General features: G+C 46.8%; 1 protein-coding gene across 1 annotated transcript; it reads left to right on the top strand.

Moving 5' to 3' along the window:
• Positions 1–1,193: 1,193 nt before the first annotated feature.
• LOC117705777 (stearoyl-CoA desaturase 2) lies at positions 1,194–13,797 on the top strand. The gene is made up of 6 exons (XM_034498465.1): positions 1,194–1,563; positions 2,062–2,344; positions 5,209–5,339; positions 6,817–7,022; positions 8,379–8,611; positions 9,913–13,797. Exons 1-6 carry the CDS (start codon positions 1,540–1,542, stop codon positions 10,110–10,112), a joined length of 1,077 nt encoding a protein of 358 aa, XP_034354356.1. The 5' UTR covers positions 1,194–1,539; the 3' UTR covers positions 10,113–13,797.
• The last annotated feature ends 3,885 nt before the right edge of the window (positions 13,798–17,682 follow it).

Below are 17,682 nucleotides of genomic sequence, written 5' to 3' on the forward strand. Positions count from 1 at the left end.
AGGTCTGTTTTGTTCTCAGGAAATGCCTGGCATCTCTCTTCTTGAAAAGACCAATCTCTATCAACGCTTTTTCCTAGAGGTGGGTGATACAGTAATGTGGTGACCTGGATATGAAATCAGACTCCGTGAAGTTCTATCTCTTGATAGAGTTAACACAGACCCAGAGAAGATGGATCTGCAAGGGGGAGATATTTTAGGTCAGAACACCCAAAGGTTCAAGGGCCATAGGGTCCTCTGAGCAGGGGCTAAAAGCAGGTCACCTCAGCTCCAACACTTGCCGGTGAACAGCTTGTCCCATCTCTTTATGTACCTAATGTCCCGTTCCTCCAGTTTAAAGTGGAAGGACAGAGGTATCCACTGCGCAGTCAGTAAGGCTTGCAGTAATAATTTAATATCCACTCTCTGTTCCTATCCCACATACATACGGGTGCCTTGGCCAGATGCTTTTCGGTGTTTTTCATGTAGAAAACTGCAAACTTCCAATATAACACAAGAGTCTCCTAAAGGTGCCACATGTATTCAGAAGGCATGAGGTCGGGGGTAGGGGTTAAGGAGGTGGGATTGAACACTGCCGACTGACCGTGGCTGTGCTCTCAGAGTGTGCACAGTGACCGTAGTGACCGAGCCTAGTGTGAATGGGCAAGCCACAGATCTATGAAAACTTGATTATAGCACCAGAGCTCCGAGTTATTATCTGATAAGCATCCTGGAGCTGGTGGGTAAGGCTGAGCCATTGTTCCAAAAGGGACTACAGAGGCGCCAGTTAGGGAGGGAGGCCCCTCTCAGCTTTGCTCTCTGTTGGTGGTAGCCATTTCCCCTCCCACGCGCCTCTGGAAATGCAAAGACCGGATGGAGTTGCGAGTGGTCGGCCCTATAGTGGCTTTCCCACTTTAGGTACCTCTCCGAGTCTTCCTGCCCTGGTAGCCAACCCCCACTGCTAGATTGGGTCTTCTCTCCCAGAGAGAACGCTGAAGCGCCCCCGTGGCAGGGTGGGGGCTGGGTGGAGGAACAGCGGGGGATGGGTGAGAAGCCAAGAGCAGAAAAAGAAGGGAGGAGGGGGGGAGGAGCTGGAGGCAGAGGGAACAGCAGATTGTGCAGAGCCAATGAGAGCAGCAGGACGAGGTGGTACCAAATTCCCATCGGCCAATGACTAATCAGAGTTTACGAAAGCCTCATTAGCATCGCCCCCCTCCGCCTGGCTAGGGATGGGACAATGCGGTGTTGGTGTCTGCAGTATTCCGACTCCTGGACACCGGTAGCTGCAAGCTGCGATTTTGGCGTCCTCTCATTTCCTATTCCTATCTCTGCCCGCGGCTGGCTTGGCCAGCCAGCTTTTGCTTTTTTATCTGGTCATTGATCAATCAATACAACGAACCTAAGGAAATACAGGACATTAATACCCCACTGCCAGCTCTGGCCCAGGGCTTGTACCGCGCAGCGGGCTGCAGAAACTTAGTCATAGCACCCTTTGTCGCTGAGGTCTGAAGCTCGCTGCACGTTCTCATCCCTGGGAACGTGACCCCAGCATCCGACGCCAAGATGCCGGCCCATATACTGCAAGAGGTGAGCTTCCCCCGATGGCCCCTCCCTCTCAGGTTGGCGGGTGCAGATTGGACTTCTAGGTGGGTGGCTGTTGAAGGTTGGAGAGAGTTCAGAGCAGCTGGGAGCATTTAGCCATCATTTCCGAGTTGCTCAACCTTGACTGTTTCTGGACCGGGTGATAACCTGGTTTTTACTCAGTACAGTTGATCCCACAACTTGTGTTTCTTAAAGTAAAGCCTGACCTTTTTTTTTTTTTTTCCCCGATATGCGCAGATTTTCCTTTGTAAGTTGCTAAGGGTGCTACTAATAAAGCCATCTCTCCTGCCCCTTCATCATAAGGTTTACTCCCTACGGCCTGCACATTTCAGTGTTCCATTTCATGGTGCGCTCCACAGTCATGCAACCTTGGCACTGGGGTATGGCCGCTATTGCATCTTTCCTGCAGTTATAGTGGAGGGAAGTACCCCCTGCTGCCCCCACGCGTCTCCAGTCCTAATTCTCCACCCCCTCTCAATGCAGATCTCTGGCTCTTACTCAACCACCACCACAATCACAGCACCACCTTCTGGGGGACAGCAGAATGGCGGAGAGAAGTTTGAAAACAATCCTCACCACTGGGGAGCAGATGTTCGGCCTGAAATAAAAGATGATCTATATGACCCCACCTACCAGGATGAGGAGGGGCCCCCGCCCAAACTGGAGTACGTCTGGAGGAATATCATCCTCATGGCCCTGCTGCACCTGGGAGCCCTGTACGGGATCACACTGGTTCCCTCCTGCAAGATCTACACCTGCCTCTTTGGTGAGCAGCGCCCCTTGTCTTAGGCCAGTGCCTCAGGTTTCTCCTTGGTCTTTAAAGAGGTAGCCTCTGACCCAAGGCAGTGGCCATCTCTGTTTGGTTCTTGTTGGACCAGCTGGGCTGGGAAAAGAGCCTTGTGGTGTTAGAATGGGGGGACTTGAGTCTTGAGAGTCTCTCAACGTTGATGCTGAGGTCTCTGAGCAAGCTTTTCTCTATGAGTCACTTGATGGCACCTGTCCCAGCTCTGCCTGCCACAAGAGAAGCAGGCCCTGCCTCAGAGACGTTAGAGCCAAGAGCTAGGCCACAGGCCTCGTGGGCAACCTGTTGGGTTCAGTGAGGGGACAAAGACACAGGATGCTGTTTAGGGGGAGAGAAGGAGAGAACAGAGAGGATGTTAGAAATTCAACTGTTTGGACTTCCCTGCCTGACTAGACTAGGCTGGTTTGGCTGGAGAAAGATGAAGCAGGCCCCTGTATATCTAAGTGCAAAGGTGTATGGCACCACGGTTTGGCACAAGCCAGTCAACAAACCATTTTTAGAATAAAATACGGTTACCAGAGTGTTTCGCCTTCTGTTCAGCCTGCTGCCCCTCTTCTGTGTTCACGTAGTGCTGTGTCTCCTTTCCCTCAGACATCACACCTACCACATACTTCCTGGGCAGGAAGAGAGCCTGGAGCAGCCACAACCCGACTATTGTGATGCGTGTGCCCCTGTATCACTGACCTGCCTAACTCAGCTCCTGGGGGAACCATGGGTATAGGTTGGTGGTAGTGCTGCCCCCTAGCTGCACCCATGTGCTTTGCAGGTGGTTTCACAACTGAACATTGGACCAGGAAGGAAGGAACTGGATCTGTAGTCCAGGGCCTCTTGCTGCTCTCAGAGAGTCCAAGAGCACGGGGCTCTTGAGAACAGTTGGTTTTCTGGAACCATGTCTGAGTATGGGTATTAATGGCATACTCTTAAGATCTCTTGGAGGGCAGTGTATAGAAAGGCTGGTTGTCTGATTGTTAGCTGCCTTTATGCCTCTGCCTCAGTCCTCCTAGGTCCTACAAGTGGTGAGATATGATCCTTGAGAGTTTTCTAGGTACCAAACTTCCGCTCATCCAAGATAAGCTTTCTCTGTGTAGCCCTGGCTGAACCAGGCTGGCCTCCAACTCTGAGATCCGCCTGCCTCTACTTCCTGAGTGCTGAGATTTTAAAGGCATGCACCACCACCACCACCCAGCTTCCACTCATAATCTTCACAACACATCTTTGTCAAAAGTAGGAATGGTATACTTCTTTAGATTAGTTGTGTGCCCTGCCAGCCTTTCTCCTGGCTCAGCTGTTTTAAGAGTCTTTTGTACCTTTGTGGCCTCTATAACCTCTGAATAGACGTCTTTGATAGTGCAGAGAGAGTTTACAAAGCTCCCCCGAGCCCATTTCTGAAGCTAAAGCTCTGGTACGGTTCCTATCCACTGTTGTGGACACTTTTCTCTGGGAGACAGGGGAGGGATCTAAGTCTCTTATTTGCTAGACTGAGAGGTGGACTGAAGAGGTCTAAGATTGCCTAGGTTTGTGTGTCCTGTATGGTTGGTTGCAAAACCCCCCCCCCCCAAGCATCATCTGTGTTTTTGGATCCAATTTGCCTGGGTCATCTGTAGCATGAAACAAGTGGCGGATGTTCCCTTGGTGCTCAGTGAGGGTCTTCTGCTCTGCCCAAAGCCATCGCATGGTGCAGGGCTCTTGTTTCCCTAGGATTTTTTCCAGACATAGGTATGAAGGCCTTTCATCCCATGGTTGCTTTCCTGGGGTCATGTAGGAGGGACGGGAGTTGGGAAGGAGGAGAGAGCTTTCTCAGGAAACGTGTTATCTGACTGCAGAAGGACACAGAAGTTAGTACAGTGTGAGGTGTTTCCAGTAGCAACTAAGTTCTGTAGCCTGTGAAGGTCCTTTGTTTCTTGGTGTGTGCCTTGGGAGGGAGCCAGTATTAGTCGGTTCTACCAAGGCTCCTGTTCCCTAGTTCTGCTAACGGTACGTGGGGTGGAGGGGTCAGATGGGTGTACCACTCTCCTTCCCAGTGAGATATCAGGACTGGCACTTCCTGAGCTTTCCCGCTTCAAGGACAGTGAAGCAGGTTCATCTGCCAGCTTTGAGCGTCTAACATTCAGGGTGAGAGTCTGGAAGGACAAGACCATGGCCAGGGAGAGAAACAAGACACTGGAACGGGCACGCAGATCTTAGGGGCTGGATAGTAGAACTGAAACAAGTGATGGCAGGTGGAAAACCCACCTTCCAGCAGTAGACAAACGACCTTTCCAGAATCTGTGTATTCAATAGAAGTGCTTGGTACCAATAGAACTCACCTTGTTCAAGGTGTGTGGAGAATATGAGAATATTAGTGTCCTTGGTGATATTTGTGCCACTATGCAAATCTGACTTCCTTTATACTGCTACAGTGTTGAAATGCTTTTTGCATCTCTGCTAAAAGTCTTGTGCATAGTCAGCTATTGAGTATGTCACTGCTTGCCTCTTCCAGTTAGCCTTTGCCTAAGCTGTTCTGGCTGGTGCTTCAGAATTACCCTTGGGTATGGGTTCTAGGTTGAGGAAATGCAGTTTCCTGACCAGAAGTCTTTAGAGGGATGCTAGAGGTCAAAGAAGATCGGCCCTGGGATGAAACCCAGGGATACCCAGACTCATGATGACCACTGGTACCAAGTGGTAAAATGTATGAGGTTTCACAGATTAATGCATCCCAGAGCTGCAGGGAAAACCAGGCCTTTACCCAAAGGCTGACTGAAAAGTTGACTAGTGCCAGAAAACTGTCTTTGGCATACTTCCCTTACGGATCTGGCCTGTTGGTGACACCTAACTTTCTGGTTCTACAGCTTATTTGTACTACATAATCAGCGCCCTGGGCATAACGGCCGGGGCTCATCGCCTGTGGAGCCACAGAACTTACAAGGCACGGCTGCCCCTGAGGCTGTTCCTCATCATTGCCAACACCATGGCGTTCCAGGTAAGAAGCTGCCGCTGCTGCCTTGTCTTCACCCAGTGGTGGGCAGTCAGGGATCTGGATAATTTACTAGGACAGCCATTATTCTTTCTAGTACCGTGTGGTCCCCCAGAGCGCAGACTCAAGTCCTGAAGTCTATATACAATAGAGTCACTTGTGAAGGGAAATAAGAAGGAGTCCCCGTGTGCTGGGCTGGGTCAGTTTCCATTTCAGGGCCCCAGCGGTGTCACACAGCATGGCCACTGTGGGTCTTTAATATAAAGGACACAAGAGCTGGGCATTGACCCTGTTAAGTGGGCAACAATTCATTTTAAGGTAGCTGTCTCAGACTCTCACAGTGGGACAGACCCACGGATATCATAGACCCTGGGGCTCTTTTAATGGAAGTAGATACCGTTGTTATTACCCCTCTACAGATGAGGAAACACCTAGAGATTGGCTGGTGTAAGGCTGAGGTGGGAAGAATTTTCAAAGAACAAGCTTACATCAGAGCAAAGATGGAGACCTGATAGAGGATCCTCACGGCTCCTTAGCTTTAAGGACACAGGGTAGCTAGCCACTGGTGGGTTTAATTTGCAGCAAGAGGAAACTAAGAAACCAAATTAGTCCCCCCTGCCTTGTCAAGATTTGAGATGCTCACCAGATTTGCCTAGCCATCTCTGGCATAGCAACTTTGCCTTTAAAAGATGCCTAGTGTTCTTGGGGTACAGAGGAGTAGTAGAGGAAGAGACAGTGGTGTATTCTTGAGGTAAGCCAGGACACAGACAGGCCCAGAGGTCCTTTGGAGACGTGCCCATGTTCAGGGGCTACATGGTGGCCTCGATACTGGGCAGAAAGGGCGGCCACTTGGTGAAGGTGTTAGGATAAGTTTCTCCTGTTTCTACAGAGGAGCACCCTAGAAGCCAGGCCACTTGCCTTGTACCTAACTCTGAGCAATAGGACAAGGCACACCATGTGCACCCTGGCCCACAGTCAGTGGTTATGGAGCTGCTTATGTGGGTCATCAAAATGGCTCATTGGGTAAAGGTGCTTTCTGTGCAAGACTGACAAGTTTGATCTTGCACTGTGGAAGGGGAGAACTGAGTCCTAAAAGTTGTCCTGTGACTACACGTGGGTCATGACACGTATGCACCTGTACCCACACACATAAACTCAACTTTAAAAAGATTCACTATCTTGCTAATGAGATGTGAGGACTGTGACTTACCCACACTTGCTTTCCTGTAACCTCAGGAAGTGACTGTGCTGTTCCTCTGCTCTGGGTCTTTAAAGTGATTTGTCTATATGTACCTCTAAGGCAACTGTGAAGCACAGGATAGCCCCTCACCTCAACCCTGTGTGTATTCTTGAGCTAGAGTCCTGATCTGAGGGTTTTGTGAGTTGGGTTGAGAGTCTCAGCCCCTTGCAGACGTCTAGGCTCTTGCATTCTCCTTGGAGAGCATCTCTTCTCAATATGGGTTCCTTTTTCCTGTGCTTCCAGAATGATGTGTATGAATGGGCCCGAGATCACCGCGCCCACCACAAGTTCTCAGAAACACACGCTGACCCTCACAATTCCCGCCGGGGCTTTTTCTTCTCTCACGTGGGTTGGCTGCTTGTGCGCAAACACCCAGCTGTCAAAGAGAAGGGTGGAAAACTGGACATGTCTGACCTAAAAGCTGAGAAGCTGGTGATGTTCCAGAGGAGGTGCGTTGGAACTGGGGATGGACCCCTGGGAGTGTGCATTCACATTGTCTGAGGTTTTTATTAGGCATTATAAAGTAAAAGCCATGACTTACTGTGTCTACATGTTCAGGTCAATTTTAAAATGTATTTTAACATCCCATAGGCCACAGAGATAAACTGATTTTTCTCTGTGTGCATTATCTTATTAGAACCAATGAACTGCAAAACAACAAAACCCCTGTCCATTGTCCTAGGTGGGGGAAGCCAGACCTGGATGTTATATAGAGAGCTTATCTAGAAGGACTAAGTGGCCTACTGCAGTCAGGGTGATAAGTCAGGTAGCCTGAGAGTCGCCATGCAAGTCAGGATTTGTCTAAACTAGACAGATACAAAGAACAGGGAACAGGCTTAGGAGGAAGTGGCGTTGAAGCCACAGCTGCATGGAGACGTCACGAGTGTTCCAGAGAGAGGCTGTGCAGGCAGTGTGGTGAGCTAAATGTTCGGGAATGCAGCCCTCTGCTTGAAGTCCCAGGTGTGAGAGAGAACAAGCCATGAAGACATATTGCCCGTATCCTTCCTACGGACTCCTCCACGCAGACTTAAGTAGTTAAGTTAGCAACCGAGTTACTAAAGGGTTCTCTAGCAGCCTGAGGCAGGAGTGTTGTCCACTCTTGGGAAGGGCACAAGTTAGGTGGTAGGAAAGACTTAAGCCGAGAAAACAAGGAGTTAGATTCAGGGGACTTCCTACGCTGTGAGGGGAAGATGGTGGTTACTGAAGAGCACAGGGAGTCAGTTCCCTTGGAAGTATCTGTGATCTGTGTACCTGAGGATGTTGCTGTCTGGTCAGAGGCTTATAGTTTGGGGGTACAGTTTGGGGGTAGGGGAGCAGAGCTAGGAATGCTGGTAGCAGGAAATGGAGGCATGGCCACATGCTAAGTGAAGATTCCGGTGGTCATGAGAGAAACACAAAGGCAGGGGCTGGAGAGATGGCTCAGCGGTTAAGAGTCTGTCTGCTCTTCCAGAGGTCCTGAGTTTAATTCCCACCAACCACACAGTGGCTCACGACCATCTGTAATGGGATCCCACTGCAACAGTGTACTCACATACAAAATAAATAAATCTTTAGAAAGACAGACAGACAGACAGACTAAGGCAGCCCAGGAAGCAACGGGGATAATCGAGTCATCTGTTGCATCCTCATCACCCCATCTAAACAGTGAGTTAACAGTATTTGCTCTCAAATGTTCCACCACAGTTTTGGGGCTGGTTCCTTCTGCTCATGGGACTGGGGGAAAATCAGCCCTGCCTGCAGGGAGTGGACCATCCATGGGAGTGTGAGAATTCTCTCTCCAGGAACTCTAAAATGTGTCATTGCAGGTACTACAAGCCGGGTCTCCTACTGATGTGCTTCATCCTGCCCACGCTGGTGCCCTGGTACTGCTGGGGGGAAACCTTTGTAAACAGCTTGTGCGTTAGCACCTTCCTGCGGTACGCTGTGGTGCTCAACGCCACCTGGCTGGTGAACAGCGCTGCCCACCTCTACGGGTACCGCCCCTACGACAAGAACATTAGCTCTCGGGAGAACATCCTGGTTTCCATGGGAGCTGTGGGTGAGTCCCCAGCAGGACCACATCTGGTGGCTCGCCACTGGAGATACATGGCCAGGGGCCGGGGAGGAATTACAATGCTCCAATCTTTGATATTTCCCACTGTGGTAATTTTTTGGGGGGAATCCTTTTGAGAGGCCCTAACTTCTCTGGAAAGGGTGAAAATGTACCTTTAATGGGCCCTCTTGAGTTCTTCCATTTCTGGAAGGTCTCACTCAGGGCAGGGGGTCATAAATAGAAAAGTAGTGTCATCTCCATGAGTATAAACCTCATGTTTTTATTTAACCATGCTGTATAAAAGATAAAGTTCTAATTCAGTGCAGTTCATTTCAAGTATGTACAAGGATAGCATTTTTATCTCTATAGTACTTGGGCGAGGCTTATCTATGAGTGACACTTGTATGGCAGCCATCAGCACACACACCTTCTCACCCTGCCACCCTCTGCCCACTTGTCCTTTGTCTTTCTTATTTCTCCTGTTTCGTGCTAGAGTTCCCCTTCCCACAAAATTGCTCAGGGAATCCTGCCAGATCACGTGATCTTAGGATTGTGGGATCCAAGCTATAAATCCAGTCCCAGTTGTCAGGATGCATAAACATCTGCCACCTCTAACCACATGTTCCTGTTCCTTCTGAGAACAGAGTTCAACAAATACCTTGTTATAGTTTCCCTATGCAAACCTGTGGCTTTTTTTTTTTTTTTTTTTTTTTTTCCCAATAAGAACTATTGGTCATCTAACGACACTGTTCAGATTAGTGCTTATATATCTTGGTAGAACACTCAATGAACTTAGCCACTTTGGAGATATATATGAAGGTTCAGCAGGTAAAGGCACTTAGCAGCCAAACCTGGCCAGCCTGAGTTTGGTCCCTGAGACCCACATAGTAGAAGGAGAAAACCGACTCCTGCATGCTACGACATACATGTGCGCGTGGGTAAACTCATACAAATATTAAAAATAAATTTAAAAATATTTTCTTTATGACTTAACTTATGTCAGAGACCCACTAGTGCTCATGTTCTTTAACTTATATTTGGAATAAATTCCCTATACTCTACAGTGCTAAGACCCTCTTAGAAATGGAATCACTTGGACAAGATGGGTAGATCCCAGCGTATAAACGGAACTGCAATGCCTTTGGTGGTGTCTGCTTGTTCAGAGTAAATGAAACATGGGTCAGCCATTCACTCACCTGCAGTCCTGAGTCCCCAAAGTCTGAGGAGCCCACTGGGTAAGAGGTGTGTGCAGAGGAGGAAGCAGCAATCACTGAGCGCCCTGACTGCTCTCCTTGCTTCTGTTGCAGGCGAGGGCTTCCACAACTACCACCATGCCTTCCCCTACGACTACTCTGCCAGTGAGTACCGCTGGCACATCAACTTCACCACCTTCTTCATCGACTGCATGGCTGCCCTGGGCCTGGCTTACGACCGGAAGAAAGTTTCTAAGGCTGCTGTCTTAGCCAGGATTAAGAGAACTGGAGACGGAAGTTGCAAGAGCGGCTGAGTGTGGGGTCTTCCAGTTCGTTCCAGAAGCCAGCTTGGCAGAGGCTTACTGTTCTGTTAATTAACTACTGAGTATTGCTACCCAGATGCTAAAATGATGACGTTAACCCATTCTGGTACAGTATTGTAAAACGGACAGATACTGGAAGTCAACAGCTCTTCCTCTCCATGCTAAGCTGATCTCCCTTCTGTTTTCTTTTCCCATTGTTTTTTTTTTTTTCTTCTTTGCTTTGTCCCCGATGACCTCGTTTCTCACTGCCTCCCCCAAGCCAGCAGCCACTCAGCCGTAGGGCAGTGTTCGCCTTCCAGAATATACCAACTTTTCAAGGGTCTACAGTAAAGGTTCACACCTCACCCCCAACTCTTCTTAAGCTGCTCTGAGTTAGAGATACAAGAAAAATCTTGAGAGATTTCTCCTGTTATTTTTAGCCCAGGCTTTGCCAGACGGACTGGAAAAAAAAAATAGTTTTATTTGGCAGAGAGCTTGTAGAGCAGGTAAATCTTAAGGGGTCAAAGTCAACATGCAGGCTGTGATTCATCAACGCTGTGGGAGAGGGGGGTCTCTTGTGAGCAGGCTCAGCTCTGTCTGGCAGAGGTGCGGGAGCCTTTGGACACAGCGTGCCTCCTCTCCTAATTCTGAGTAGGTGACAACTATGAAACTTCGTGACACTAAAATACGGTAACACATCAAATCTCAGTGTAGTTTAGGCTAAAGATTTAAAAGAATAATAGTAAACTGAAATAATTTGTAGGAAAAGTGGTCTTTACTAAAATAAAGATTTTCTTTTCCTTTAGTAACAAAGACCTGGGGCCAGGCGTGGCGGCATGCGCCTTAAATCACAGGCCCTTAAGAGGCAGAGGCAGGTGGATCTCTGAGTTCAAAGCCAGCCAGGGCTAGATAGTGAGACCCTGTCTAAAATAAAAAAACAACCATTAGCAGGACGTGCAGAGCAAGGGGCCCTCGAGTGAGGCGTGTTTGGAATCCGTGAGGGCAGTCGCTCATGGGATGAGTGTGTCCTGTGAGCTGCACCCCAGATCCTTTTAATTGCTATTCTTCCACCTCTTAAGATGCTGGTTGCTCCATAAATTAAGGATAACTGTGGCACTTCCATACGTCCAACAGTGGAAGGATTTTAAGAGTTGAGCTTGAGTCACAGTTAAAACCGAAAAACATAAAGTCTGTCCTGGATCCTATAAACACTCAACGAGTGCTTCCCTCTGAAAAAGATGACGAATGCCTTCTTCCTCCCACTGTGGGCCGCAGACAGGGAAGTTGGAAGTAGCTGTAGGCAGCTTCAAAGCTTCTGGGGGCACCTTGCCGAGGGACTTCAGGGCTTTGGGGTGCTCTAGGGGAGCAGGTTAGGGTTTTAGCTCCCTTCTTCAGCCCCACTGCTGTTTGTGGTAAGGCGTTCCCCTGCAGTGTGGACTCATGCCTCACTAGCTCTGTGACTAGGTAGGACTCTGGGAGGCACGGCTGAAATCTCTTAGCCTTGCCACATCTGCCTCTCTCCTTCCCATTTTTTTGGGGGGGGGGGGGTGGGTTTTTTTTTTTGTTTTGTTTTGGGGGTTTTTTGTTTGTTTGTTTTGGCTTTTGGTATTTCTTTTTTCTTCTTTTTTCCTCTTTGACATTTAGTCTCCCTCTAGGCAGAAACATCCTGGATATTTACAGGCAGTAAAGACGTGGGGTCCCAGCAGCTTTCTCATGCAGAGAGGCAACCTCTATCTGTAGTAGGTAGAGAAGGCTATCCCTTTCTGGTGGGTTTCAGATTCTCCGCTTCTATTCCTCCCAGGCTTCTGACACTCTTTAAACTTTAAAGAAAAAGTTTGGCCAACTTTCTAGAAACATCCCTGGCTCAGAGAGGCTCTTTGTCTCCTCAGTCATTCCGAAATAAATGGTCTGGTTGGCGCAAGACATGCTTCCTGTGAGTTAGGGCAGAGCATGCTCTATGCTGCCTGCACTCAGCAAAGCTTCTCAGGCTAATCCGTCCTCCTGGGTGATGCTGTGGTGCTTATAGAAGGGAGACCGTGTTGGCTAAGTGGAAAGCACACCAATCAAGGTTGTGTTCTTAAGTGCCTCAGTTTGAAAGCTTTGGCTAGGGTAGGAGATCTGAGATGCCATGGACTTTGCATAAAAGGTTTTGTGCAGCAATGCAATAGCCTGGCTGTATTAAGATCGGCTGTGCAGCATACCAAATGCCGCAGTTGGAGGGAACAGCCTTCCCGTGTTAGTTGACTAGAGAGGCTTTAGAGCCTCTGTGTGCCCACTTGAAAGTAGCCTTATCCTTCAGCTGTTCACTGAAATAGAATTCTTGGGAGATCATATTTGCTGACCTGTGGCCCTATTTCTTGGAAATGCCTTTTGAGTGATTTTAGTTCCACTGGTTATCCGGTGCCCACTTAAATCAAATGTGAACAATAAAAGCAGCTCTCAGCCTGCCCCGTGGATCTGAATCATGCCATGGCTGAGGACCCCGTTAAATAACACCTGTCGGTAAGGTTGTACCAGCTCACTAAGAAACACTACTATCAAGATTTTAAAGCTCAAACCAAGTGACATGTTAATAAGAGACTAAGATCTGATTGAGTGAGTTTTCTAACAGTCCTTGCCTCGTGGACACGCTAAAATTTGACTTGGGTGCCTTACCTCTTTTCTAACCAGTGTTGTTCATGAGCCTATGCTCCCTCCGTGGATCCCTTAAAACCGGAGAGCCTGCAAATGTGGCAGGGTCCAAAAGGCCTGGCTGGAGGGTTAGCTGGACATTGATTGCAGTATTGCCTCTGGGGGGGAGTCTTCATTTGGGGAACTTTTCTTAGGGCTGTTTTGATGAAGTGCCCATAGCTGGTGGATGGGGGAAGTAAATTTGAACGTGCGCGATTTGTAGGTTTTTGTTATTTGTTTTAAGATTTAAAGGCTGGTTGTAGCATTTAAAGTGAAAGCTTTTCTTCCGGGTTTGCTAGTGTTCTGAGTGTCTTCTTTAGTTGAAATAGGTGAGTAAGGAAGTTAAGAAAACGGTGGCCGTGTAACACTGGTGGTGAAGGCCAGGGCCGCCTACCAACTCTCAGTTTTTTGTAACAGTCCCACTCTGACAATAATGAGTTCAGTCCTTGGATAAAGGATGTTAATGAGGGAAGAGCCTTCCCCGCCTAATCAGCTCTTACCGGACCCAGCTGTCAACACTGTTGCATCGGGGATTAAGTTTCCAACCCATGACTTATGGGACAGACTCAAACCGTAGCACTGGGCATGTTGCCTAACAATAATGTGACTCAGTATTCTGTGAAACTGGGATAATAATATTCCTGACCTACCTCCATGGGTAGGTGTGAGCATGAGGACGTGCTCTTTATAAAGCATTTGGGGATCCTCAGCAGAGGAGTATTTAAGTCCTGCACATTTTTATAGTAACTGTCCACCATGGACTTGACATGTGCCTATGTCCCAGATGACATTGTTAATCCACATCATTCTTCTCAGAGGTTGAATGGATGCGTTAGATAATGTATACTCACTGCTATGAAAACATGCAGGACTCCATTTCCTTCCTTGGGTGGGATTTTTCCTTTATTATGTGCAACAGTAGTTATTTGTAATCTAATAATTTTCATTAATACCAACTCTGAAAGAATTTCTACTCATCTGAGATTGTGTTTGTTCATAATAAAACGAAATGGATCTGACTGCAAAATGTCTCATACTGGTTTGGCTATGATACAGTCTCCCAGGAACTGGGTGGTGGTGGCATGCAACTTAAATCCCAGCAATAGGGAGGCAGAGGCAGGCAGATCTCTTGGAGTTTGAGACCAGGTTAGTCTACAGAGTGAGTTTCAGGACAGCCAGAGCTACACAGAAAAACCCTGTTTTGAAAATTACAAGAGAAAGAATTTAGGAGCCATGAGGTTTTGAGTCATACCCCAGTAACCTTCCCTGCCTTTCTTTGGGGTTATTTGAAGTTCATTTCTGGGAACAGGAAACTAGTAGTCAGTTGACATTTGATCAGAAACATCATCAGTTGGTACCTTGGCTTGGACAGGCCTGCTCATTCTCGTTCATCTCAGGAAGGTCCTGTCTTTAGGGAACAGGTAGACTCTGAAAGTGCTGATGCCCTAAAAAAATAAGCCACCCAGGGAGGGTTTCATAATCACAAGATGGGAAAGGAGAGGCTCATTTTCCCTCATTTTATTTTTCTCCTTAGCCTCTTCTGTGTCCTCCGAGGCTATGTGGAGGACCAAGCTCCCAGTCAGTGTACACAGGGTGGTTGCCCCCAGTTCACCTCAATTCCTGAGTCTGTTTTCACCTAAGACATCCATTCTAAAGGACTCTAGCAAGGCCATGGTGCAGGCCTGTAATTCTAGCTACTTGAGAAGGTGAGGAAGGAGGACCTCAAAATTCAAGGCCTGCTGGGCAACCTAGTGAGATTGCCTCAAAATTTAAAGAAGTAAAAGGGACAGCCTGGAGGCCCAGTCTAGCATGAAGGAGACCCTGAGTCAGTGAAGGTGTGTTCCCTAGCAACTCTATAGGACTTGGTAATTCTGAATACCCCAGTCAGGGACTGTATGTTGACTCTTTGCCAGTCCTTAAGAGCCAGGCCAATGATTGCTTCTCCTTGTTCAAGGGTAAACATCCCCAGAAGATAGCAATAATTTCTGTTGGGATTTGTTGTTCTGTAGGAGAGGCTAAAAGAAGGTTAAGGTCCTAGCAAAATTAAACCATATCATAAAAAGAAAAGAAACAGTTAAAAGATTCTGATAGAGACAAGTATAAAGAGTGAATTACCTAATGCCCAATGGCCACCAGTTTTCTCCTTCCACAGAAAAACCAGGAAATGCCCTCCGAGATGTCTAACGGGGCGGGAAAAGGGGAAGAAATAAAATCAAGCCACACATGTAACTATTGGAGGCTGTTGATGTACTGCCAGAAATAGGCAGATTTACCTCCATAAACTAGCAATGAATAATTTAACAACAACCTGGAACTGGGTTGCCACACAAAAAAAGCAAAAGCAATAGGTGTCATGCTCAAGAAGTGCCCCAGGGTTCTGCTTGGAGAAGGGGGTTGGGTGGTCACACCTCTGATCCCAGGGTTAATGGGGATAACAGAGTGGATCTCTATGAGGCCAGCTTGATCTACATAGTGCCAGGTCAGCCAAGGCACATAGTGAAACCCTGTCTCAAAAGTATCAAGTACTGTTGAAGGAAAACAGAAGGAAAGAAAATAAGGAAAAAGAACATTCTAGGTTGGAAGCCTTAATATTAAGATGGTAATGCTTCCCCCAAACAGACCCGCCAATTCAAGGCAATCCTTACCAAGTAAATTTCCTTGAGGTGGATGAATATATAGATCATAACGTTCACAGGTAAATTCAGGAGACCAAGAATAGACAAATGGAAAAAAATAAAACCCCACACACACATGCACACACACAAAGATGGATGAAATTTATTTCTAACTTTCTTTAAAGGGCCATTAATAAAAGTGTATAAACCAGGCCAAGTGGGTTAGAAAGCAGACCGTATATTTACAATGAACTGCTACTTAACAAGCATCCAGATGGCTCGGCTGGTAACAAGAATCTTCCAGTAGAGTCAAACACGTGAATATCCACATGTAACTGTTACTATTTTTGGCCCACTACATCATATCACATACAACTATGAACTCAAATATATTATGTAAAGCTAAAAATCTCTGGGGAGAAGACACTGGTGTACACCTCCCTCCCGTTACATAGGATGGGTCAGGGCAATTTCTTGGATATGACAATAGAAACATTTTCAAGTATTATGAATTAGGTTCCGTCAAAATTGAGTCTTTAGACCTTCAAAAGATAATGTCAGGAAACTGAAAAGGCAGATGGGGATGCCTGAGAGCCTAGTGCTGAGAATCTGTGAAGAAGTGCTGTTAGCAGAATTGAGCCAAATCCCACATGGGAAGCAAGAGCTGTACTACTGAGCTAGACCCACAGCAAAGGAACCTTTACAGGCCAACAAGAAAAAGACAATGGAGCTACAATAATAAATAGATAACAAGAAGAAATATCTGGTACTCAAAATAAGTTATTTGAGTAGACATTTATGAACAGAAGACCCACCACAGATGGGCAATAAGGACATGGAAAGGTACTTGGTATTAGCAGCCCTCAACCCTATACCAAGCATACTGAAATACCTCATCTCCACTAAAACAGCTGTAATAAAGAGTAAAAGTAAAAAGTAAGTGTTGCTGAGGATGTGAGCAGATAGTTACCAGATAGTTACACTCACTGCTGATGGAAAGCTGAGATTGTATGTCTCCTTTGGAAAGAAGATCGGCCATCTCTCAGATAGTTAGCAACATGCAAGGACAGACCACTGGCCCACTTCTAGGCATCTACCCTAAGGACGTGGAAAGATGTGTCCACACAAAAACTTGTGCATGAATGTCCATGCCTGTATTACATAACAGTGCAAAAGCAGAAACAATCCTAACGCCCATCAGAGGATGTGTAAACACAATGTATGAATACAATGCAGAATTTCTCAGCCATAACAATAAAGTACAAGGTAGAGCATTTTTCCAACTCTGACACAAGAGGAGTCTATTTATATGAAGTGTCTGAAACAGGCACATCTAGAGTCAGAAAGTAGATTGGGAGTTACCAGGGACCAGAGAAGAATGGAAAGTAATGAGCCCTCTTTTATGGCAAATACTGAACATTTCCAAAAGTTATATTGTAGTGATGGTTGCACAACTGAGCAAATACACTAAGATAGCTGTCTTAGTTAGAGCTTTACTGCCTTGAACAGACACCATGACCAAGACAACTCTTATAAAGGACATTTAAGTGGGGCTGGCTTACAGGTTCAGAGGTCCAGTCCATTATCATCAAAGCAGGAACATGGCAGCATCCAGGTAGGCATGGTAGCCGAGAGTTCTATATCTTCATCTGAAGGCTGCTAGCAGAATACTGACTTCCAGGTAGCTAGGATGAGGGTCTTAAATCTCACGCCCACAGTGACACACCTATACCAACAAGGCTACACCTTCAAATAGTGCCACTCCCTGAGCCAAGCATATACAAGCCATGATAGCTGATACTTTTTTTTTTTTTAATTTTTAGTTTTTCATAATAGGGTTTCTCTGTGTAGCCCTGTCTGTCCTGGAACTCTCTCTGTAGAAAGAGTCTGGTCTCAAACTCAGAGAGAGAGAGATCTACAGGCCTCTGCCTCCTGAGTGTTGGGACTAAAGGTGTGCACCACAATGCCCTGGTTTAGTAACCATACATTTTTAAAGTGCGATTTTGTGGTTTATGGATCATGTCTAATAAACATTAAACGAGAAGATCACTTTGTGTTGTATTGTTTTTAGTCCTAATAGAGGTTGAGATTGGATTGCAAATGTACCAAGAAAGCACTGGTGAAATCAATCAAAGGACACTCTGCCTTCTGTACTCCAATTCAACAGTAATGTAGTTTCTGGACTTCAAAAAAAAAAAAAAAAAAAAAAAAAAAAAAAAAAAAAAAACCTAAGCATGTGATCAAAAGCAGCTGCTATAATGTAGCCTGTGAGATGATAATCTTGCCTCATCAAATTA

Source organism: Arvicanthis niloticus, chromosome 1, assembly GCF_011762505.2.
Source record: "Arvicanthis niloticus isolate mArvNil1 chromosome 1, mArvNil1.pat.X, whole genome shotgun sequence".
Taxonomy (NCBI): domain Eukaryota; kingdom Metazoa; phylum Chordata; class Mammalia; order Rodentia; family Muridae; genus Arvicanthis; species Arvicanthis niloticus.